We start from the raw sequence: 27,022 nt of genomic DNA, 5'->3' as shown, positions 1-27,022 counted from the left end.
TTATTCGTTTAAACAATAGAAGGTAAAAAGAAATACCAGGACCAAACTTACAGAATATAAAAGTATAACAGAGAAAAATTGGATCATTGAATAACCGACCATAAATTTAAATGCACCAAAACTAGTAGTCAACGCACAACGACCTTCACGAATAAGTGTCGGTACACAACTAATATTTTGTTGCTTCGATATGAAAGGACTAGCAACACTGGCTTCAGCTTCGCTTAATGCAATTCCAGCATGTGCTACTTTCAATGCACCACAATCGTTAGCACCATCACCACACATTGAAACAAAATAACCAACTGATTGAAGTGATTCAATCAGTTGAGCTTTTTGTTCCGGACGAAAACGAGCAAACACAGTACCTTTGACTACAAGCTGAGAAACACAAACACAAAAAGGAGAGAGAGGAAAAACAATTAAATGCAAATATAAACACAACAGTGCTGTTAACATTGAAAAACTCACAGTTCGAAACTGAAAATTGAAAGGTGAATAAATCTCGAAAGGAACAGAAAAACGTATGCACAAAAGTGTGCTATCCTTACCAATCCTTCGGTAGTCTAGACCACCGTTCAGAAAGGTGTGGTGAGATCTCATCAATTTAGGAGAAATGAAATAGATCTGAAAATCGTGAGACCAATGAAATACAACGACGCTGAGTCGATCTAAATTTTGGTGAGAAATACTGTATTTTCATAACAACAAGTGGACAGCTTACAATTGGCTGATAATTGATTAGTCAAATATATCGTATCTGTCTAGTCCTTTGAGTGCTGAGTGCTAAAATATGTTAACAAAACGTATGCTAATTATTTAGTTAGTACTGTTGAAAGAATACTGTGCATTACATCGACGTAAATGTAACTATGTACTCACTGTAAGATGTGCGGATATCAAAATTAAGAACTGGATGCGTTCTTCATTGCAGTAAAACAGAACGAAACTTATTTATGCCACGACATTATGTTATCACACTGTTTTGACTGTACATTGAATGTATTTTGTATAATAAAGTACGCAAAATTAAAGATTAGGCACTCAAATCTGTTACAATCATGAAGTGGTCCAATCGGTAGGAGTCTAAACATTGTCTATCGAAAAACACATAAAGCTGAACGTGTATATACGTCATACATTATTTTGAACTTCAGCATACATTTTGGCGGTACTATGATAAATCTATCACTTACGAATGACAATATGTCCATTATTGGTTTGATATCGTTGCTTATCAACTCACAGAATGCTTTACTTACATAAAACACATCTGGTGTGTGAACAATACACTTCTCTACACAAATGATAGGAGGCTTGAAATCATCGCCTAACTAATGTATGTTGATAATCCAATTATTACTCACCTTTGGTATAAGCCACGGATAATATTCTCGTATGATAGCCCATGTTTTGCCAGATATAGCTAGGTGGAAATCAGGTCGATCGAGCATCCGTATAGATACAGGACGAGTGCGATTCAAACGATGATTTGATACCGAATGTAAATCATCTTTTAAATAACATCCACTCTTTCCTATTTCATAGTCGTGATGTTCTCGTTGATCGGATGAAGAAGTACGAGGGTGACCATTCACTGAAACATTAGGCACCGCAGTTATATCTGACAGTGGGCTTGAAGATGATGACGAATGCTGTTCACATCCACGTGAGCTGAGCGAAAATCAAATTAAAACAACCAAATACACACAAACGATAATTTTGGAATTAAACAGATTTAAAAGTAATCCTCAATAAAAAAAATTAATGGATAGTAAAACATTGAAGTAGCGAATTGCTTCAGATCACTGCGGCCGCACCAAAACACCAGGAAAACGTTATTCGACAAGTTGTTAGCTCAGTTTACATATCTTCATCAAACGTAATTCAAGTAGCTGGTTAGTCGAGTAATGATTAACATACTCAGCTTCGATCCAACAGTTTGTGGCAAACGCTAACGAGGTTAAGTGGAACAGGATTCTAACTGACCACCTAATAGGTCAAACCGGAATCTCTAAATCATGAATATATCGTTTCAGAGGAGACATCATTCATGCAAATCCATAGTACTCAATGGTCAGGCTGTTTATATCACGAGACCTCGCCTCTAGTTACATAATTTCCAACTATCATACAACAGTGAACGGAAATGCACTACAATGACTTCCGATCATCCAACTTCTAGTAATTTCAGGAACCCGTAAACCATAAATCCTTATCTACTACGTCGTACAAACATATGCAGGGTTCTCAGATGTCACACAATACAGCTTAGTTCAAGGTTGAGTGAACACTTCTGAAATTAGTGTCTGAATTATGATCGTTACTTTCGAACTGCCCTATTTTTCAAATAACTTTTAACAGTATCTGTGATCAAACAATCGTACAACGCAGAGAACTTAAATATCGAAATATGGCTTGAAACATAGGAGACTGAGTCATCGCATGGTTGACCACGTATTCCTTATGAATAATTAGAAACTAAATAGAGATCAATATTTGAAACATTCCGACTAATTCAAGATGTTATTCATGAATAATCCAGGTGCCGAGTTGTTAGCATCACAACTTGAAGTTCAGAGATTTCAAGGTACAACTAAAGTAGAGATATCTTGTGGTCATTTTTGGTTAACAAAAGCGGTACCATTTACTTAAGCCGTACATTTAGATTTGTAGTTGTTTAGTAAATATATAAGTCCATAGGAAGATAGAAAAAAAGAACTCTTAAATTGTACAAGGGTTGTGTTAATGAAGAGGCAAATATAAAGCAGATAAATAGGTAAGGTATACACAGTAAAATAATCATTGATGACGTGTTTCCTAAAGGATTTTCTGAACGGTCTAGATGAGAGCAATTACATTTACAAAATGGAAAAATAAATATTGGTTTGGTAGGAGATTTTCACTAATGAATTCATATGAACTTACACACATGGGACATCTTCACATAAGCGATGCATCAATTTTCGGGATTTCGTACCATTTCTTACAGAGAATGTGTGAGCATCAGCATCACTTTTAGTCGAAGTACGATTAACAGGCCGAGATTTATGAAATTTCCTCGTTGTTCCTGTTTCAGTTGTAGCTGTCACTTCAGTGACTGGTTTGTGTAAATCTTCAGCATAATGAAATTCAACTAATGAATCGTATTGTTGATTGGAGAAGTTCTCCTCAAATAAAGAATTTGTTGCATTAAAACTTGAGTGTGTACGTGGTCTATTATTGTTTCTTGTTCCTTGTGATTGTGTCAACAGAATGGATGGCAAACTAACATGATTTGAAGAAGTATCAATATGTTGTTGATCACTTGCTAGATCACCTTTGGCAGAACAAGTCACAGAATCATTCGGACTAGATGACTGAACATGAGGAAGAAGTGGTGGTGGTTTTGCAGACACAAGTATAATACGATCCAGTTCATCGATCATCTCGCAATCTCGAGCTACTGACAATGCAGTTAACATATTATCACCTAAATAAGGTTGAATGATGAGCAATAATACATTTCTTTCAAAGTTGATATTACTAACAAAGCTAAATTGTAATTGACAAACAGTATGAATTTAGGAAGTTCCAGTGAGTCACAAAAATTGAAATAAAATCGTGTAAACTATTTCAATTTAATATTCATTACAATCCTCCATTATATCGATATCATGGTTAACTGGAATTATTAAAATAAGACAATGGAAAAGAGGACTGCAATAGACAGACACTGTTCATTAAAAATGAGCTGAAACAGATAATAGACTCAAGCATGTAGCTTATTAGTTTGACCGTGACAGTAATAATATACTTTAAAGGTGACTATTGAATTTGTACAGATTTAGAATATTCTGAGTTTAGATTCAACGTCTATCTGTATAGACTGATATTAGCTACTGTTCGAGAAAATAATCTAAAATATATCACTTCCAAGAGAGATCACATTGAAAAGAAACACATCAATGAAAAAGAAACATACCAGTCACCATTACAGGTCGAATATTGGCATATCTTAAAGTTTTAATCACTTGCGTTGTTTCCGGTTTCAAACGGTTCTCCATGATCAGTAGACCAAGAAATCGTAAATTCTGTTCAACGCGCTCCCTACATACGTGTAAAACTTTTGTATAGGCTGCTTTCAATGGTTTCCAAGCTAACGCTAAAACTCGATAACCTTCACGTGTGTATACCGACAGAGTAGAATGGAAATCTCTAGGAACTAAAGAACAGAAGAAAACAATAACTGAAGTTCCCTAACAAACACAACTGATATACAACTTTATCAGGGAGTAATCTGAAAGCAACATCAGTTGAAATCATTGACATCTATTTGAATAAAACGCTGTAATTTAATATGAGGATTAACAGAGAATTGAAATTACCAATAAACGTCCTTATAAATCAGATATTTGTTCGATGAAGAGAGAAAACTGTCAATGTTTTGGTTTTAGTTAATACTTTATTCCTGTTCCAAAGTGTTTCGCTAATGATTATTGTTACGTCTGGCCGATTGTGAACGCTATATTCGCTTCCCTAACCTAGTTCCGTACCCCCGAGCTAGAACTATACACCGCGACTTGAAGACCAGAGAAAAGGCACAAAGTGTGAGGGAAGCACTTTACTACAGGGTTCCTTCATGTACAGAAAATATAGGGATTTTATAGTAATTTAAGAGTCCTTGAGTTTTACTGAAAGTTCTAGAATACTGCTAAACATAGTAGCAGTGTATTAATCAGCCAATCAGGATCTCCACATGTGGCTTTTCCATTTTCGTTATTTTAGTAACATAACTTCACATAATTTCTAATTAATCGCTGATTGGTTGAAATGCTCCTTGATGACCCCTGAACTTGTCATGTCGCTTGTGAGAAAATTACAGGGTCATCCCAACAATTATACATTTACGAAATATGACAATATAACGAGATATTTGTACTTATAGTGAAAGTAATGTATAGGGACAACTGAATCACAATCGAGAATGCAATTGTCAGGCTTTAAATGAAATTCACACATCACATATAACAAACGGTAGAAATGATTTCGCCACAGTAGAGAAAAGTGATAGTGTTGAACGTATCAATTGTTCAAGTTTGTTTCTGTAATCTGTATATAAAAAGTAAATTGACATTACCTTTAAATCATAACCCGGTGACATCATATTTTATGGACCAACTAATCCGACAATACCTTGTACTTTTGTGGAAAATTCATTCATATAATTACAAAGAATTGTTGCATCATAGCTAATGTAAGTTTGTAATAAAAACCCTAACTCTTAAATTCTAATCCTTACCTTAAATACCTAATCCTGATGGACAATGAAGTAATGATTCATTAAAGTTTTTTTGGTTCCCTATTAGGGTTTAGAGAAAACCAATAACTTGTGTTTATAAGGAGAAGTTTTATATCGTTGCTTTTTCAATTAACAAGCATATTAACAATGTAAAGGAATTCAATAAATTCAATAATTATGTAAGATTCATACGAATATTCGTCAAGGTTAGCTTGATCAAAATCGAGCGCCGAGTATAGAGAAGTCATTATATGTGAAAATTTATCTTTGAAATAGTCTCAGCGATTGAAATTTAAATAATTCCAACGTAAGATTCGTTTACAATTTGTAATATTATTGTCTTATATTCTTCGCTGTTGTTTTATTCTGTTCCTTATACTATAATCTCCGTTAAAAGGTATAAACAACATACTAAGTGAACAGAATATTGAAACTCTTCAAGTTAATTAATCCAAGAAACAAAAGCTATACAAGTTGAAATAGTAATATGAATAACAACAAAAGAACAAAGCGTGGAGAAAACGCAGTAATGTAATAAAAACCTTCAGACTTTCAAAAGATATAGACAATACTATATTAATAAAAACACATAATAAACTTTTTTTTATAGAAATGAAAGAATTCCGACCTCAAATGGAAGGTTTGATTAAGAAGATTAAAATATTTTAATCAGACAAAACGGAGGTCATCAGAGAGAGAGAGAAATAAACAATTATTTTATCTAGTTTTTTTCTTGGAAAGAAAACCCTGAAGTATGCATTTGTTCTACATACTATTTACTAAACCTATATATAGAGACTAGACACTTTCTGAATGAGCATTAATTACAATTTAGTGTTGCTTATTATTGACATTGCAAAAAACAATATATCAGTGTAAACCAGATATCAAATGAATAGAATAAATGAGTGCATGAATATATAGACTGTCGGAATTTTTCTAATTATTGTATTGTTTCATCAGAACTACTAAACCTGGTACATTATAATGCTTATCATTAAAAGAACTATACATTGTCAGAATTCACAAAGCATCATGAGATCAATATACAAGCAAAACTAAATAAATAAATCAACCATTCAATTGTTCAAGGAAGTGATCCTAATTGCTGGAGGGAATTGTAAGTCAGAACAATTTGTCTCAATATCGTTTAACTAAGTGTAGAGATGACACTAAATAGTGAGAGTTATAAACAACAAACCGACGAATCGGTTTAAATCGATCTTGTACGATGTCAATCAGAATGTAAATGTTTCAATTGCAAAATTTCAGACTACGCTTGTGTACAATTAGAATTTTTGACTAAATGGAACCCCGCTAAACAAGCACACATTCCACTTAGAAATAGAAATTCCATCCAGTTCAGTAACTGTTTCAAAATGTGTAATACTGAGAAATTTAAATAAACTAATAACACCATTACTTAATTCGTGACGATTAAAAACTTCGAAAAAATACACAGTAGTATGGTTATTTAGAGCAACAATGGCAGTATGTTTAAGATGAGTTTTTCTACATTAACATACAAATATTTTGCTTCAGCACCAACCCGTATCAATTTTCAGTCCGATCACAAACAGTCAGGTCGTAGAGTGCCCCAACGATTTCATCTATCGAGGGATAACATCTATCCTAGTGGGTTGGTGTCTAACGAAATTTAAGAACAAAATAAAAAGTCAGTTGGCTTTTATCACCAAGTGTCACCTGTGGCGTAAGTGATAGATCAGTCTTTGAGAAAAAGACTATAGTAAGCACTGGTTTCTTTCTCACCATTTAACGGCTATGGAGAGTAGCCTTTCAAAGAGGATGTCTACAGGTTCCTTATTATTTGCCTTTAGATATTCAGTTTTAAAACGATCAAATACTTTTTGTCACACGAATTCAAGAAACTTTCTTAAATCACATTGTACACACTAAATCATCTTACTGTACATAATGTTAATACCACTTTGGTATACATATTTATCATTTTGTCTCAGAGTGTTAAAACGGTGTGGAAACTTGAGTTGATATATATTTGTGATAGGGTTAACGTTGCATATAACTGACTGATTGTATTAACATTAAATAATACTAATAATAATAACAATAATTCTTGAGAATCTTCACATTTTACTTACTAGTATCACATCTGCACAATAATTCAATAGTTTCAGGTGCACCTTTAGTATAGATATTGAAATGATTTTGATTGAGAGCACGAGTAATCACAGACATACGTTGTAAGGAAGAACTGAATGGAAATTGACGTAAAATACCCACTTCATATGGAATATCCTACAAGTGTGTGAAATCAGGATTTTCGATTTCAATGAAAAGCATTTTTATAAAATACAGAAAAGAAGCAAATCGTAATTTACTCAGCTGACATACAAGCTCGAAATCTAAAAATAGTATAGTCTATTAAAATAAGCTATTTATTCATGTATGCTTTCCGAACATTATAAATATTGTTTACCAAAATCAACCGCGTTGCATTTAGATATTCACTGTGTTTTAGCATTACGTTAGGTGATTTGATACTATATGTCTATAAGGGCAAGTAGTGATCATGATATCCAACTCGAATAAGTTTTAGGATGCCGAAACATAACAACAGTACTTGAAAATAAGTTTGATCACTAAAGAGCTAAACCATGAAACCGTATAAACGACCATTTTGTCAATACCTAGGCAAACTATGTCAAACCAGATACCTTAGTGGCCAAAATCTACGCTCACTTAGAGCCTAACATAGTGAAATAAAACACGATTAGAAATCTTTCTTAATAGATGTGCAGGCTTCTATAACGCTACAGAAGTTAAGCCCCATATTGGTCTTTTACTTACAGCAACGCTGAGTTAATGGATGGGAATCAACATCCAGCTTAAATTATAGTGAATGATGCTGTCAACATTCAATGTTTCCACAGATGTGTTTTTCAAGTACATCTCTATAAATTGATTAAACTACAATTTATCTAGGTTGTAGATTATCCAAAAACAAACCAATGATATTTAGACTTTTGTAACCACTATAGTGCGACATGTATGTATGCTGATATAGGGACGTAAATGTAGGTGGTTTTATAAGCATTTAGTTAAACGAACGACTGTGAAAAATAGTTATCGTCGACATCTCTCCTCAAAAAACAATTACGTAGCTGAGTACCGTTACTTTTCCATAAGTTATATCATACGAATTTGGATTAACAGGTTTTCTGTGCTGAAACACTTAGTTTGTACGCGTCCCCAACAGTCTCTCATGGAGTTTTATGAATCTAGTTTATTCTGTTGATATTTCTAATACATTGAGCTCTCTCGTGTTTCCCAGTAACATTCAAAGTGTACATAAACAACGATTCTAGGAATTCATTACAATCTCGTTGCAAAAAAGAGTAAAGTATTCCACATTCAAACCTTCTTTATTTGCATGGTTTGGGACCTAACTGCAGGAAGGATATTCACAGTTAATTTTCCTAGCATGAGTGCAAGTTTCGTTTAGTTTGACTTTGCGCAATTCCAAAAACTTACTACAGAGTGATGGCGTATCGAGAAACTGAATTATTGACGTAAGCCCACAATGAATCGATAACAAAGGACAAGACAGTCCAGTAGGAAAGGTTTCCCATTTTAATAAAATAACAATATAGGATAAACTGTCAGTAATCGTACAACAAGGACCAGAGCAGTTGCTATGTCCAGCACAATAGTCAACACTACTCCACATTTTATCATCAGAACATACATCGACTCTCTCAGGTTGAAATAGTCGGCATTCTTTATCAGGTGTATAAGAAACTGTAATGTAAAGATACAAACTTATCTACACAACATAACTTACATCATCATTAAATTTTTCAGAAGTCTTTTCCGTCAAACTGGTTTTACTCGGTGGACGTACGATAGTAGGGACAGCCATTTCAAATTTACAGTGATCAGCAGCTTCTTCAATGAATTCCTGACAAAAACAAAAAGATCGACAATGAATTTGTTTACGTTAATAAACGTGTTGTTGTATGGCTGTATAAGTACATCCTTTAAACAAGCTTTCGTGATATTTTAGAAAATATGCCTCAATGTTACTAGATTTGCATCTTATCTATATATAATTGATAGCTGTCAGAAATAAAATCCAGAAATTGAATCTCATACAGTTTGAGGATCATTCGGTTGTATGTGAATCTACCACAATGCTTAACAAGTCAAGGTTGTTGAATCTCTTTGCTTCAAAAAATTTCTAGGCTTACTAACTTTGAATGACGTCCTAGCTGTCAATAAGTAGTAAACACTCAAAAGATAGCTGAAGCCATCGATGGGGTCACAGTTAACTACGTTCAAAACCAATCTTTTCCCAAACCCTCATTCTGTCAGCGGAAACGCACAATCAGAACCTTCTTACCTGTACCAAAAATATCTAGTCGGTTAATTCACATGTTATGGTGTGTGAATCTGACAATAACCTCAAAGTAACTACGACATTTAGGTTTCAGAGAAGTAAAAATTGTGAGCGGAAAAAAACTAGAACCATTTACAATCCTTACCCATTTAGTTGACTGGAACATCTTTAAGTCCAGAGGATCTCCAGCCAGAACTCCTTCAATCAATGTCAATGAGTGACAAGTCGCTAAACATTCCATTAGAGGACCATTATCCAACTCTGATGGTTCTAATTCCGGATCTCCAAATAAACCATCTTCATAAGGAATGATACCCCACATATCCAAACCATCTTCTGTTAAAGTACCCGTCTATGAAGAAACATGAGACAATGGAAAACATGTGTATTACATTTAGATCTCAAAGCTTATTTCTGAACACAAAATAACAGTCGGATAGTATCAAAAAAGAAGCTCTAGATCCGAGGTTGGTCCCAGGTACAGAAAATAGATAATATCTACAGGTTTATAGATGACCTTGATGTTCTCGAAGCATGTTTAGCTTAGTGATATTCAAAATGCATAGATCGATTGTAACTGGATTAGTGTCAGACTACTTGACTTTGTTTATTATCGGTGGTTAAGGGGTTTAAATTTGTTGATACATTTTGATTGTTAAAATCATGATATGAAATTAATTAATCTTGCTGATTTTTAACTGTCTATGACTGAATTTAGCATAATTTTATATTCGCTGAAAAATCTTACACAAGAAACAATCATAAGATCTGAGTAATGAGCTACGTGATTGGAATTTGTCTTAATTTACACGTAATACACTCTTTCAGAAACAAAAGTGCGGAAGAAAACATTGTTGGAATCGATACACATTTTGCTTTATTGGTCACCCAATAATTTGAGTATTCAATACATTGGAGACTTGGAAAAGTGGTAGATTTTCAGTCCGCTATGAAACACATGGAAGTAAATAGTCAACTACTTTATTTATACTGCATACAACTCAACAAATAATTCATCTTGTGAACTGGGTATAAGTTTGCATTGTTTTCAAATATGTACACACGAAGAAAACGAAGTATCAAAATATTCCCCAGAAAATACATATATTTCAAAAACACTGCAACGGTATGAGGTGATTGAGAGTGCAATCATAGAGGCTATTTTAAGCCGAGTGGATAACAACTACATTTGTAGTAGTCTATATACTTTAATACAGGTCAAAATGCTAGTTGACGAAATCGTTGAATAAATTAATATTACCATTTGAACTTTGTTAGATCTATTTAAGGTTCGTTCAGTTCTATCCAAATGAACTCCACTCAGTTTTATTCATAAGCAAATCAGCGAATGGACCGCTCATTAAAGTTATCGAAACTATATCGAAGGAGTTACAATCGATCAGCACCACGCTCAGTGAAAGAAGCTACCAAAAGAGGGAATACATTCTTTAATTCAAGGACATTTCTACTAATTTCGGCCTCTTCTTATAACATCAGGTCATTCATATTTTCGAAGAGAATGAAATTACAAGTCAAACTACTAGTAATATATAAAAAATTCTTTAGAAAAACACTAGACTTCAGAGTAAACTAGTTCTATGACAACTAAAAGATACTACTAATAGACTGGGCTATACCACAAAGAGTTTCAACCTGTAACACAACAGTTTGAAATTCTAGCTGAACAACTTGTTTACAGTACACGAACAGTATTGATGTTTACAAGGAGTGCGGTTACGACACAATCATGTTGATAGTAAACTGTAATTTACTGATTTACACGTTTTACATCAATACCCCTCATTTTCAACCCATAAAACCAAACAACATCATCTGCTATCAGTAACTTCCGTAATCAGCAGCCTAAAAGAAAAGTCTGAATATCGTTATTTGGAGAAAATCTATTTAACTGACGACATTAAGATAACTACATCGACTAGTCAATCATAAGCAATGTAGCACACTAAGCACAAATATGAGTCGGCCCAACTTTCCACACCACAACGGCACAGAAAGATTAAATGATCATGGTGAATACCGAAGTGGTAGTAACATCAGTGGTGGGGAAAAAATAATAGGTATAGAGAATACGATCCGAAAATAATTAGGGTGTTCGTGCAATAAAAGTAAGATAACAAAACTTCCAAGCCCGGTATGAATTAATATCTTTATTATGTGTAATAATAATAATTTATAACCAATAAGACAGATTTAGCTTAACTGGTCATAATTCAAGACCCCAGAAACAACTGAATCGAAATTCACTGATGAGACAGATACGGCAACAACATCATATGTCGTGGTTTCCAATCTAACAAACCCCATATCATTAGAGTATTCACAAACAAATTTAAATGGGTTCAGACAAAACAGTCACTCATATTAAACTGTAGAGAGATAGGTCAGAAACGATAATAATAATAATAATAAGTTGAAAGCAGAGATAAAAGTCTTACTTTATCAAAACAAGCTACATTGATAACTCCACAAACATTGATCACGGTTGAATTGACACAAAATATTCCATGAGATAATAAACGTCGTTGAGCCAGAACAACACCTACTGTCATTACAACAGGTAAGGCTGGTGGTACCACTACAGTAACTAAATCTAACGCTCGACGGATAATGTCACCAACACCAACGTCAGCTCTTATCTAAAACAGCAATTTCAATCGTTTGAAAAAACTTCACAATAAACTCATTATGTTCAATTACATTTTATAATGTCTTATACACTATTCGCGAGTGATAGTGAAGAGATCAAATTGGGTAATAATCAGCACTGAAAATGATTAAACTGAGGATGTGCATCATTCAAATCTTGTTTGAAATAAATTTGAAAGCAAAGGATTAGAAGTATTCAGTAAAAACAACTATTAACATCCATTTTAAAACTGATTCCGATCAGGTTGTGGGTATGCAGACATTTACACCTGTACATTAGATAACAATCAACATCATTTATTGTCATTTTTAGCTGTTCCTATCATTTTTGACAAACATTATTTCCAGAATCTGCATGTATAAAGCAGTAGGATGAGATACTTCAAAAGCAACGAAGCACATCACTATTGACATAACTTTTAAATTTTGAGAGAAATTCAAAGATTACTGACAGATATAATTCACCTAATGAAAACCTATATTTTAAAAATCACCAGCGAGTGGTGCTCTACAAGAGGGAAAAAATACCGACTAATCTGTATTGGATCGATGATATTAAGAAATATGAGACCACAAATAAAAGAGAAATAAATAATCAGGAAACAGCTACGGCAAACGGCAGAATTATGAATCTAAGGTCACTATTGGCTTCATATAACAGAAATGCATTTACAATACAAAGGAAAAATAAACAATTTGAAGCCTTCCCAGAAGAACTGACAAAGAACCTCATTGATGTTGGCTGTGTCGAGAAAACATTCTGCCGAGATAGATTAAAACCATTGTACACATCTAGTTTTCCAATAATTTTGTAGTGACAGATTCGTGACTTTGATGGTCTTACTTACTTACTCCTGTTACCACTTATGGGAACACAAGCCGTCTGCATCGGATCCTTCTTCTTCATCGATGATGCTGACCATGTACGTGAAACTTTCCACCTCTTCCAAAGTTTCTCCATCAAGTGTGATTGCGTTGGTGCTCTCTGTGTTGTATTTGAGGATCTTGCTTTTTCTTTTGTGTATGTTAAGCTAATGAGGTATGGGAACTTGGACCGATGCATATATGTGCCTGGTCCTATGTTGTAGCTGACTGACTGACCGTATGTCAAGGCCTACTGCTGCAGAGGCTGCTGCTACGCTAGCTGTCTTCATCTGCATTTGTTCGTATGTATGGGATAGGAAGGCCATGTCATCTGCGAAGCCCGAATCGTTTAGTTGCATTCAAGCTGTCCATTGAATGCCGTGCTTTCTCGGTGATATGGAGGTCTTCATAATTCAATCAACCACAAGAAGAAAGAGAAAAGGCGAGAGTAGACAGTCTTGTCTGACACCAGTCCTCACTTGAAATGCGTCTGTCAGCTGTCCTCCATGCACGAGTTTGCCGTGTAGTCCGTCGTATGAATTCCGGACTATGTTGACGATCTCCTCAGGTACACTATAATAGAGAATCAAAATTCCATAAGGTTCTCCCATCCACACTGTCAAACGCCTCCTCATAGTCAATGAAGTTGATGTATGATGACGAGTTTCATTAAACTGACTGTTCAACGATGGTCCGTAGTGTCGCGATTCGGTCTGTGCACGACCGATTCTTACAGAATCCAGCCTGTTGATCTCGAAGTTTGGCGTCTATTGAGTCTTTCATCAGTTTCAGCAACATTATGTTGAAAACCTTTCCTGGTACTGACAGTGTGATACCTTTGTATCTCGATGAGGTATTCTTCTTTCCACTCTGTCGACACATATTCCTCTTCTCAAATCGTCCTGAATAGAACGTAAAACACGTTTAGAGTTAGTTGTCTGAATTCTGTGCTTCGGCTGATCTATTGTCAGGTCCTGCCGCTTTCCCACTCTTGGTTTATCCTATGGCCATCCTGATTTCTTCGATCGACGGTGAAGTGACAGCTATAGGAAGATATGTGTGTACTGTTCTGATATCCGGTGGGTTCAATGAAGCTGACTCATTCAAGAGTTCCTCGAAGTGTTCCAACCACCTGTTCCGATGTTCTTGAATTTCATTGATTGGCTTGCCTTCTTTGTCACTGACTGATCGCTTTGGTTTATTAAATTTCCCTTTAACTTTCTTCATTGTGTGCTGCTTTGATCTTTTTCCAGTTGTCCTCTATAGTAATTTCTTCTTCCAGCACATCATATGGCTTGGAACCTTTTGTTGAGAGTTACCTTGAATTCGTTGATTTTGTCAGTATTTCAAAGGAAGGCTGTATAAAACTTTTTTAATGCTATTGTCGAATGCTTCATAAGCTTTAGTTTCATATTGGCAATCACCAGATGGTTATATCAGCTCTTCTCTTGGTTTTCATGCCTTCTATTGAGCTTCCGAATATTTTAGTGGCGCAATTATAATCGATCTGATTCTTTGTAGTGTAACCCGGCGAGATCCATGTGGCTTTGTATATGGGCTTGTGGAGAAATATAGTGCTCCCGATAATCATCCTGTTGAAGATACATCAATTTGCAAATCTCTCGCCATTCACGTTCCTTTCTCCAAGTTCATGTCGTCTCATGATATCTTTATATTGGGTGTTGCCCATTCCGACCCTGGCGTTTAGGTCATCCATTCCTGGTCACTTCTTTACGAATGACTCCAGCCTCTCATAAAACTGATTTTTATTTAATTCTTGGTTTTCACAGATGGGAGTATAACACTGGATAACATTCATTATGATCCTCTACTTCTTCGTTTTGAAGAATGCTCTGATGATTCCGGACCCGTGAGATTCCCATCATATAAGTGTTTTTCGTGCTTCTTCGGACAGCACCAGTGCAAGTTTTTGTGTGTGCAAAGGTGATTATTATAAGGTCACTAAAGGTTACCATTACAGCATAAATCCTCGAACATATGAACAGATAGATATTTATGATAATCAACAAAAATCATATCATTCAATGAACCAAAATTGATTCCCTGGCCAATCAGACATTTGCGCATTGATAAGTGCGAAATAAGGACGGGCGCATGCTATTAGTTAATATTCATTTTCAAAATTTGAAAACTTCCCATATTGTGATTTAGAACAACATATATAAGCGAACAATATTGTTTCCGATTAGATCCTCATCAGGCTTTACTCTAATATGCAGTAATATTTATATGCATACACGAAATTATTAAACCAATCAAGGCAGTTTATAAGTCAATAACAGTGGAATAGATTACATAATCAAAATTAATTATAAATGAAAAGTACAATTTGAGGACAGGTGTACTAGTTGTGATATGAATAATAAAAGGCTTGAATCAATGTTACATAATAGGAAAATAGGTCAATGATTAGAAAAATATAGACACTGAAATAACAGTCATAGAAATTATAAGATCACGTAATAAGATGTGTTCAGATAATTGGACTGTGATGCTATTAGAAAAATAATAAGTAAGTAAATAATTGGTAGGGTGGTGAAGAAAAATAAACGAAGAAAGAGTATGGAAAATAAAATTATTTTCAGAAGGGTTTTTGTGGAGATTTTTTAGTAATTTATAGAGTTGAAATCATGAGTCAATTGAAGCTAGACCACCATGGAAAACCTGGAAGCACTGGACGGCCGTTTCGTCCTATTATGGGACTCCTCAGCAGTGCGCATCCACGAACCCACTCTCGCGGGATTCGAGCCCAGGACCTACCAGTTTCGAGCCGAAGCCCTTAACCGATAGACCACTGAGCTGGCATGAAATTATTTATTAAGGCCAATGGAGAGATAAGGGTGTTACAAATTTCTTATGAACACAAAGACTTGGGTTATTGGATCGAATTCCTATAGCTTCTGTTATGTGTAAGAGACGAGATCGAACCCCATAGGGAAAACTAGTAGGAATACGATAAATAATTTTAAAAGACTGATTTCTGTCAACTTCATGACCGCTATCGACCAAGTGTGAAGGAATCGAGCTCCGTATCGACTTTACCATACCTTTTCCTAACCACGAAGGGAGGTGTTCACTAACTCTTTGGTTCAGTTGTCTGGTAGTGCGCCCAATATAGATTTCTCCACAGTAGCAGCTGAATTCATAGATACACATAGAAATGGCATAACCAGGCAACTTATCCTTTAGTTGGGGAATCACCATAGATCGTGTCGAGTAAGAAAGAAAGAGGTCGGCTGCATTAAACGTTCTCTTAACTGCTTTAGTCAGTCTATCCCGTAGTACATCATCAGCTAAATCGCCGTTGAATTGTAGTTTCAGGAAGAGCGGTTTCTTCGCAGCTGTTGATATCTTTATTTTCTTATTTGTTAAATGCAACATGTGCCACTAACTGAGACTATTGATTTTGTGTGTCAACAATTACATGAAAAACAAATCAATGTTGGAATTCCCGAGGTCAGTCTTAAAGAATTACTCTTGAAATGTACAATGAATGTTCATTTTGTCTTGAATAACACATATTATAGACAAATTGATGGTATAGCGATGGGTTCACCTCTAGGTCCTATCCTAGCGGACTTTTTTCTTGCGAAACTAGAGAATGGACCGCTCAAAGATGTTATCAATAAGCTCGACTTCCATTGTCGGTACGTTGATGATACTTTTATTATTGTTGATCAGGACATTGACAAAGTGGAACTACTAGAACTGTTTAACAACAAACACCAAGCAACTAAACTCACATGTGAAGAGGAAATAGATAATAAATTAAATTTCCTTGACGTTTTGTTAATCAAAAAAGCGAACGGTTTTATCAGTAGAAGTGTGTTTAGGAAAAGTTCTTCATCTAGCCATTACACACACTTCTTAAGCTTTGTATCTCTCTACTATAAAAGAAACTTAGTCAAATGTCTGGCAAATAGAGCTAGGAAGATTTGCTCAGTCGATTCAATCAACAATGAGTTAGAGGTCATACATAATATGTTGATCAAAAGGGGTTATCCACAAGGATTCCTGAAGAAACATTTTTGCATTTAACAAATAAGAAAATAAAGATATCAACAGCTGCGAAGAAACCGCTCTTCCTGAAACTACAATTCAACGGCGATTTAGCTGATGATGTACTACGGGATAGACTGACTAAAGCAGTTAAGAGAACGTTTAATGCAGCCGACCTCTTTCTTTCTTACTCGACACGATCTATGGTGATTCCCCAACTAAAGGATAAGTTGCCTGGTTATGCCATTTCTATGTGTATCTATGAATTCAGCTGCTACTGTGGAGAAATCTATATTGGGCGCACTACCAGACAACTGAACCAAAGAGTTAGTGAACACCTCCCTTCGTGGTTAGGAAAAGGTATGGTAAAGTCGATACGGAGCTCGATTCCTTCACACTTGGTCGATAGCGGTCATGAAGTTGACAGAAATCAGTCTTTTAAAATTATTTATCGTATTCCTACTAGTTTTCCCTATGGGGTTCGATCTCGTCTCTTACACATAACAGAAGCTATAGGAATTCGATCCAATAACCCAAGTCTTTGTGTTCATAAGAAATTTGTAACACCCTTATCTCTCCATTGGCCTTAATAAATAATTTTATTTTCCATACTCTTTCTTCGTTTATTTTTCTTCACCACCCTACCAATTATTTACTTATTATTTTTCTAATATTCGCTTCACAGTCCAATTATCTGAACACATCTTATTACGTGATCTTATAATTTCTATGACTGTTATTTCAGTGTCTATATTTTTCTAATCATTGACCTATTTTCCTTGCTTAGTATGAGTTGGCTTCCCCGCCATCTCCAATACGCATTATTTTCGCTTCGCTCTCGAGTTGGCTTCCCGGCCATCTCCAATACGCATTATTTTCGCTTCGCTCTCGAGTTGGCTTCCCGGCCATCTCCAATACGCATCACCTTTCTGATCTACGTTATTTGTCAATAAAAATGTAGTTGCTGCTTCTTTTTGCCTTCTGATATTATGCGCAGGTAAGACTTGTACTATAACGGTTATCAGGGTGAACTATTAATGAAGCACGGAACTACAATGCTTCGCTCCTTACTATCAGTTAAAGCGTTGACACAAGAAAGTTATGAAGCAACATTTCGTATTCAAATAAAGAGAATCGCATCGGTAACATGTTTGAATTATTGCTTAAGGCGGTCACAAGACTCTGAACTTTGGTACCATATTCATCAAACAAGACTTTATCATCTTCATATGTAAATCAATACAACTAAAAACTTTATTATAGTAGATTCACTAGGTTCTTCAAAGGATGGTGTCGTAGAAGTGATTCAATTACATGGCTACCATATTCAATACATGATAGGTTAAACTCTACACAATCCAAAAAATATATATATTTGAATCAGAAATTAAATCCCCAACTGAGCAAACTATATTGTAAATGTGGACGAGATAAGGAATGAATGGTGAAAAAACATCAGTAACCAAATGAAAAGTGAAAACAACTACACATTCTGCACAAAAACATCACTTCTTACCATTAAATAGATTGAAACTCCTAAACCAATCACAGCAAGAATAGACAAAGCAAAAATAAACCGGAAGGAATCTTGGGTGAATTTGAACTTCAGAGGTTTCGGAAACAGAATTGACCGTACAAGCTCACCCTTGACAGTGTAAAAGCCAGTGCGTGCAACAACCGCCAGAACTCGCTCATCTGCATAATTTCTTGTTTGAATAACAGTAGTACCAGCAAATAAAATATGCCGACCATGAAGTTTGATATCGAATAACGTACCCTTTGACGGTGAATCGGTTAAGGGAATTTTGGTAACTGGAACACTTTCACCTTAATTAGAAAACGACATTGTTTTAAAATACATCAGGGTTAGTATGGTCTTTAATACATGATCCAAAAGGGAGACTAATATTAACCAGTGAATTTCGAGTGATTAGAACTGAGTAGTATTTATAACAACTGATATGGTCGGTTTTTCAACTCTCTGAACATGAAACATTATTTGTGTAGACAGTACAGTATCTTATTTCACTGTATCTCACTGTACTGAATTGTTAAAATGATGGAAAAGTGGAGTGCAAATGGGAATTCATGTTTTGGCTTTTTGATCATATTTGTTGCTCGGATGAAGGTACTTCTTACTTATTTGTAGTAACGCAAATAAACTGAGTTGGTACCATAGAATACATGTGTGTAATTCCAGCATACGGTCATTCAAACACAGTTGCTCTTCAACCCAACACAGAAATCAATTTGCTAGTATGAAGTATTTCTCAAGCTCAACTATCCAATATATTTGATACTCCACGCACCCAGATACAAGAAATCATGCCATCGAATTCTATTCATCTGAGTCAAATCTCTTGAAGACTATACACACCTTGAGTTCTCCTTTACAAAACGTTGTCTTAAGCCTACACAGTAGAAATTTTATCATTGGAAAAATCGTTTACAAATGACATGAATTTCTAGTACATACTGTTATTCACCACATTACTGTGAAATGAAATAATGACAAAGTTATTGATGAACATCATCGATGTTACACACCAACCACACACAGAGCAAAAACGATCTCGCCGTCATGCAAAAAAGTGCACTCATCTCTCTGTATTCATGCATAGATTACACTGCTTATTTTGTTACATAGTGGTTCATGTGGGACAAAAAACTCATCAGTGATCAGTGAAACCGTTTTCCTCTCAAACTACTTTAGTGACGATGTATCCTAGTCCTGTAACATAATATTTCCCAGTCCAGAAAAAATAAAAAACACCATATAGGCCATAAATTTTGATGTTGGTACTCTGAATAATTCATATCGTATCATTATCAACATTTGTAATGTGGCTTGACCCACGAACAGAGAGTGTTTTACGGAATCGATGGTGAACCAGTGAATTATCGGTTACTTCACTCGGTTCCCAATCATAAGTTCAAAGGTCTAAATCCCATTTCAGTTTAGCCAGTCCGAAAAAACCACTACACCTCACAAAAACACCAAGACTTAAGGTCAAGTAGTATATGAATCTGTAGTTTCTAAATAAGGAACACTACTATCATTATAATTATTATTATGGAGAATGTTGGAGGAAAATTATATAAAACCAAAGTATATAAAATAAACGATTACAGGGGATCAATTTTATACAGCGATCTTCATATGCATTTGTGTATTCACATAAAATTTATCGGGGGACTCAAAAGAATGAGTTGAGAGTATAGTTGACATTAGTTTACATATTAATGAATCCATATCTACAGTAACATCATACTAACGTAACTCACCAGTCAATGTACTTTCATTTACTATACAGTTTCCTGTTAGTAAGATGGCATCACATTGAACCAGACATCCGTTTCGTGGAATTTCAATTATATCACCGGGAACTAATGAAATGGAATCCACTTCTTTGAATTCTGTGAAAACAATTATTTATGAGACATTCCTTCTCAAGTGTTAAGAAGCAAATGAATTATTATGTTTGAATATCTACTGTTAAGGGAATTAAAATAACCATCTTGGTGGATTAAAAGAACGGTTGATCCAAACTATACAATCAATATTTCATTTTCGTACTGTTTGTGAGAATCTCCCCATTGGTGTTTACGAGTGCAATTGATCAGTTTGTCATTGACATACGTGCATCCTGAGCGGATTTTCTCGATGTTTCCTTAAGTCACAAGCATTGTAAACAACGATGGATAGTGGCTAGTAGTGGAATACAGAACGCGCGTTCCGTCCTATTTCGGACTCTTCAGCTGGATGTACCTGCATCCCAGAGTTGATGTTCACAACGGGACTCGAACCCAGCTGAGAAGTCCCAAATAGGACGAAACACGCATTTTGAATTCCACTGCTAGCCACTATCCATCTTTGCTCACTATACAATCAATTAATTTTCGTTAAATCGTGAAATAGAGATATCACAAATCCCATGACAGTTCATTGTTTAAGGTCATACTACTAGATAATGAGTATTTTCAAACTACGCATTATTCAAACTACTGTATTGTAGTTAGACAAAGAAGACATTTAACAATTAGGAAAGTTATATAGCTCTTATTACACAGCGAAATATACTTTCCACTTCTACACAAACCAGGAATGCTCTTTTCCTATGTTAAATCTTGATAATAATGATTACTTTTTGACGTTCCCGGTTGGTCTACAATACTTTTGGATTAAGAAACGATTAGGGTATTCTCTAATAAAAACAGTTCTATTGTGCACCCACTAAATACAGCTGGCACATAACACTTCAACAACTAGCCGCTAATATAAAAAGATGAAGTGTGGGGGAACTTGATATTCGAGCGGAACAAACAGAAATAGTGACACTCAGAGCAATTAGTAACGAAAGCGTGACATTGAAGCACACAGAAAATTAGGGAACTCAAAGTAAGGGTAACGAATCAGAAAAAAGCAAAGGTCAAGAAAACGATTGAATTAAAAATAAAGTACTCCCAGTTACCGTTACTAATAAAAACTTAACACTATTAATACAAACTTAGTAATCTCTTGATTACCTTAGCATTAAATCTACATGATAAATAGATAAAGATCTTATTGATTGTGCTAATAATTCAGGTCTAAGAAGACTGACAGTTAAAATTCCCCATCAAATACTAGAATATGAACAGCATGGACTGACTATTCTTTTTGACAAAAAAGAAAATTGTTTAATACATGACTTAGAATAATTTCGAGGTCAGATTTTAAGGAGGTTCATGTTGAAAGTCTGTTCACCGTTATCTCTAACTTGCTAACTCGCGAAAACACACTATTGACATCTTACAAGGAAATTTACTACACAACTGGTTCGCTATTTTATAGACGTAGTTCAGTCTAACTAAATCATATTCATCAGTACAAACGAATACATTATTATGAAAATTGGTAGAATATGAAGCACATTTAAAAGTCTACAGAATATTCAAACATATGTTATAGACATCTAATTTGTGCAGTGACAATTCCTTTTCAGTAATTGAATATTCAAACAGGTAAAGGTCAGGTAAGGCTCATAAGTAATTATCTCAGAACACAGCAACAAACTGTCCTTATAGTGTATCACCATCATTATTATTATCCCTACTATTATCACTATTTTTGTCGTTAGCTGAACGGAGCTATTAAACCCAGGGCAACAGACGTGCTTTTTTTATGATCAGTAAGTCAGACTGATAAGTTAACTTAAAAACGTTATTAGATTTGTGATTGAGTATAGAAGATTGCCTTAACATGAAACAGGTAAAGAACCTAATCAGTTTCTTATCAGCTTCAGATGATAACTCATTTATGTTATAACCTCACTTCGACCACAGAATTGAATACTATCACAATGTTCATCCTACGTAAATACGTTTCAACTGAATATGCATTATCCCCCCTACCAATATCTCTTGAATTAGCCCTCAAACTACGGAGAAATTAAAACAAAGTCGAAGGTTTATTTCTTTCACCAACCGGCAAAAAAAACATGGGAAAGTGAGTGGATACATATGCATCTAAGAATCCTAGATAATCAGCAATTTAAATTGTAAATTTGAAGACATGCAGATGATCTAAAAATTATTAATGGCTATAAATACCGAGTACGCTTTTGGGTGATTTAGGTCGAATTTTCGGGATATAATACATTTTCCGACGATCCATCGACTACAGGCTTTCATGTTCGGTTTTAAGGCACATCTTTTGTGTAAGAGCCAACGATACTACATGATTTCTTGGACGGAAATACGCTGAGAGAGGTTCGAACCAACTGAATCATTGAAAGTCGAATCCTTCAACCACTAGACTACTGCACACTAACGTAAGCAATCAGAAATTATGGGTCAAAACAATAAGACGAACGGAATGTAAATATAGTCATTATATAAGTCATGAAGATGATTATGGGAAAAATATGTGAATACCTTTAACCCCATCTTCCTCTCGATAAACCATTACAGAAGAGGATATACACATAGTTTCTTTAAGAGTCCTTTCGTTCTACAAAAAAAGAGATTTTTCAGAAATGGGGTAACGCAAGTGCGCAAATAAAGCATTATTGACACTGCTTCGAAACACATTCAAATACAAAATTTTTCAGTGAGGGATTATACAACGTCCTATTAATTCAAGATTCAGTGTCGCCATATTTGAATTTATCACACGATACTGACCAAGAAAATTCACTGGATTTAAGGAAGAAGAAACTCTTATTTGGTATGTACTATAAAAATATACTGAAGTGAACGAGAACACAGGTGAGGACAATCGAATGTATTTGAATACAAAATTACAGAACGTCTTAGTAAAATCTGATAACCATACAGTAAATACTTCATTTGCAAAATGTCAGTCGTCTCAGACTTGATTGTTCCTGCGTTTTCACACCAATCATTCCCTGTTATCGTTCTCATTCCTTCGATCTTCTTAACTTTCTGTCTCCAGAGATTTCACTTTCAATTGATGATACGCACTATTTATAACTGTTGACAACAGTAGCACATACCACAAAACGTCCTGTCCTATAAATGGTCTTACTCTAAATCCGAACATTTTACAACTTCTTTCAGACTTACACACTAAACGATATAAGCTAAAATCACCCCATGCAACAACGTACCATGTTACGCAAATAATTAGGATCCTCACTTTTATCAAAATCATATGGCGAAACCGTTATGAATAAATTTATCACTTCGTAAAGCAAACAATTTAATTTAGTTAGAAAAACACCACAAACAAATCGTCATACATTTACACAGTTTACTATGTGGCGCAGTTTAGCCCTTGAATAAATACAGAATGAAAGAGATTATAAGGATTTACGACCTCATTCATGAATTAATACAACTGCTGAGACCAAATCGAACCTACGATTAGCAGCCAGGTATAAAACTATAATAAGAAACCTAACATAGATCGATATGTGAAGTTTTGGACTCGTTGGACATTTATTGCTCCTGGATATCACTTCATGTTGACAGGTTATACTACTACCAGGCTTCACTTTAAATTAATGATCTCACACTTTTGCATTCACATGTAGTCATCTAGTCATCTTTTCAACTGCACGTCAGTTGAAAAATTTAAATGAAAGTTAAAAAGCAGTTGACTAGTTATCTCACTCGCACTGCTTAACATTATCAATCGGTCACTGTTTTACGTTCCTTTGACAATTAAATCATGCAAACAAATAGTCGGAACTTCATAATAAGAAAAATCTAAGTGTTCAGCCCCAAACCACACTTACTAAACAATTTAATGATACCACATTTCTAACTGAACTATAGTGGATAAGATCAGTGAACAAATAGCGTCCTGATTATCAAAGCATTCTATAGATCATTGGACCAGTACGTCAAAACAAGACCATCAGTAATGAAAAACCGTTAGAATAGAGAAGTAGTTACTTACTCTACGTAATTCATAAACTTGCCACGATAGTGACATAATCGAAATAACAACAATACAAGTAGCGTACATCCAGTACTCATCAGAATACCACAAAATACAGCTGAATATTTGAAAACAGTAGAACGGATGCAAGCACTGGATAAAAATAAAGGTAAGAAAAACGGAATTTAATATACAACGCATAACAAATACGTATCCAGCACCCATGGCAAAATCAACCTTCAAATTATACAAAACTATTCAATGTGTGATCTGACCAACATACCTCATCAAGTAGTAGCCTGATAATTGAAGTAAGATTGATACTTATTTCATTCATCCCATACAACGCACGATTCATAAGGACTGTTTCGTTATTCAAAGGCTTAGAATCCAGGATCTCTTCATATGCAGTTTCATGCCAACCCCTAAAAATCGAAAGAGACAAAATATTCTTTTCAGGTTCCATTGTACCCAATAAACGCAACATAGCAGAAAGTATTTTGACAACTTGTACGCTGTGTTTACATATTAGAACCTCCCTACCAACTTTTTACTATGCCAGTACTTAAAAAGTGTTAAGAGGTAAGCCGAATCTAAGGGTTAACTTTTCAGGGACTACATTTCTTCCTTATGCACAATTGTACCCGTTCAAAACGAAGCTGTCATCAACTACCATAATGTTCAACATGTGACAGAAAAATATATGACAAAATAAGTAAGTGGGCTAACATTGTGCAGTGAAGTATCTTCTGAAATGAAACCACAAATGGTACTTGGTTAAGACCCAAGCGATGACGATATTTTCCAAAAGCGCATGTAGGAAATTTACATTGTACTAAGAAATGTTTCCCATTCGAAATGGGGAAATCGGAAGGTAGGCAAACAAACTAAAAAAAACATAGGAACTACTTTATATGTGCGTCGGTTTAGGATACCACAACTCACACCATATAATGACAGGAAGCTAATAAAATAAAAACTACGAAAGCCACGATACTAACAAGTAATAGTTGAAAACTAATACTAGCAAAAAACAGTTTGAAATGAAAGGTTTCAAATTATACTGTTTAATAACAGTGGCTTTGTGCTCAAGGAATTTGACTACCAGTCGCTGATCCCATGCTCAAACTCCGTTTCATTTACTTGTGGTTTGGGTAATCGGATAGTATCATTAGTCCTCGCATCTCGAATGTGCCTCATATCCAAGTACCTAGTGAATGAGTTAGTCTGTATTGTTTTATTTAAGCGATCTAGATGAAGATGGTGGTATTTACAATCGGGCCTATGGTAATTTCCAAGTACGAATGATAGAGATTATCCTAGTCGCCCAATTCATTCGGAAGAATGACTACCCACAGAATCTCAAAAACCCTTAAATTCACCGAGTGAATTTGTGTAGGTCAAAACGTGAAATAACAAGAATCGCCATATATTACCTTAAAAAAACTGCAAAAGTAAAGAGAATTACGCCGGACAAAACAGTCGTCCTCTTCCTATTTATTAACACTAATTGGCTTTCAAGTTACTAATTACTTTAGCTTAGATAAACGTACTCAGACAATTATGAGTGAAGGTCCGATTAGTGAAATTCAAAATCCTGGACAGAAGAAAAATGAAGGTCAGCGAATCTTGGCATGTCATGCATTCAGGTCACCAGGTAACTAATAAACGTTGAAATTGAATAAATCAGTTAGCTGATATAATAATAGTAGTCAATAGTAAAATCACGATTTACGTTAAGAGAAACAATTACAAAAAATATGAAGACCGGGACAAGATAAATCCTGACAACTAGTCACTCATTTGAAAATTCGAACAGCTCGATTACTTTTGAAGCCCTGTTTGATGTCTAGCAAGACAAAAGACTGGTAAATAAACCACCTGGCTTAAAGATGGAGGTTTCACTATCTCGCTGTTATTTGTATCGGATGGAACAAGGCGTAAACTGACAAACTATTTAAGAAAAGGCACCTTAATAACTTAACGTCCGATCACTGAAGTCAATAAACAACACAAATCGGTATGCCCCTACACAGGTTATGCGAAATAAATGTGAGATAATGTAGAAATTAACCCTACCTGATGAGCTCAAAACGGCGAGTCTGTCCATTCCATACGTACTTTAGGCATTTATGAATGAAATAACACATCATCCTGCCATCCTAAAACGGAATTATCATAAACCTTTATTAACGTTCTCAAGGCTCACCATTCGTGACTTCATAAATGATACAGGCTTACGGACGTAAGGCTTCCGGTGTAACTGTTAGAATGAGTCAGAGAATATAAAGTTTTTCTTACTTCACTCCTTCAATAACGTCAACAATCACATCATGTATGTAGTAAACACCATAGGCATCCTACAAGAGAAATTTAACCAATGGTCGTATCTTAAGTCCCAGGATTATGCATCCTTAAGGACTGA

The 27,022-nt window shown here is 35.1% G+C and overlaps 1 protein-coding gene across 1 annotated transcript; it reads right to left on the bottom strand.

Moving 5' to 3' along the window:
• Positions 1-26,834, bottom strand: Smp_175360 (putative cation transporting ATPase; the record flags this gene model as incomplete). The annotated part of the gene is made up of 14 exons (XM_018795622.1): positions 26,807-26,834; positions 26,677-26,759; positions 24,881-25,022; positions 24,616-24,750; positions 23,134-23,202; positions 18,727-19,035; positions 12,116-12,316; positions 9,789-10,011; positions 9,105-9,208; positions 7,402-7,558; positions 3,965-4,204; positions 3,200-3,472; positions 1,368-1,624; positions 1-381 (listed from the first exon to the last, which is right to left on the bottom strand). Exons 1-14 carry the CDS (start codon positions 26,819-26,821, stop codon positions 1-3), a joined length of 2,589 nt encoding a protein of 862 aa, XP_018649916.1. The 5' UTR covers positions 26,822-26,834.
• Positions 26,835-27,022: the final 188 nt, after the last annotated feature.

This window comes from Schistosoma mansoni, chromosome 2, assembly GCF_000237925.1.
Source record: "Schistosoma mansoni strain Puerto Rico chromosome 2, complete genome".
NCBI lineage: Eukaryota > Metazoa > Platyhelminthes > Trematoda > Strigeidida > Schistosomatidae > Schistosoma > Schistosoma mansoni.
Note: the sequence above shows the minus strand (reverse complement) of the source record. Positions and strands in the feature narration are given on the sequence as shown.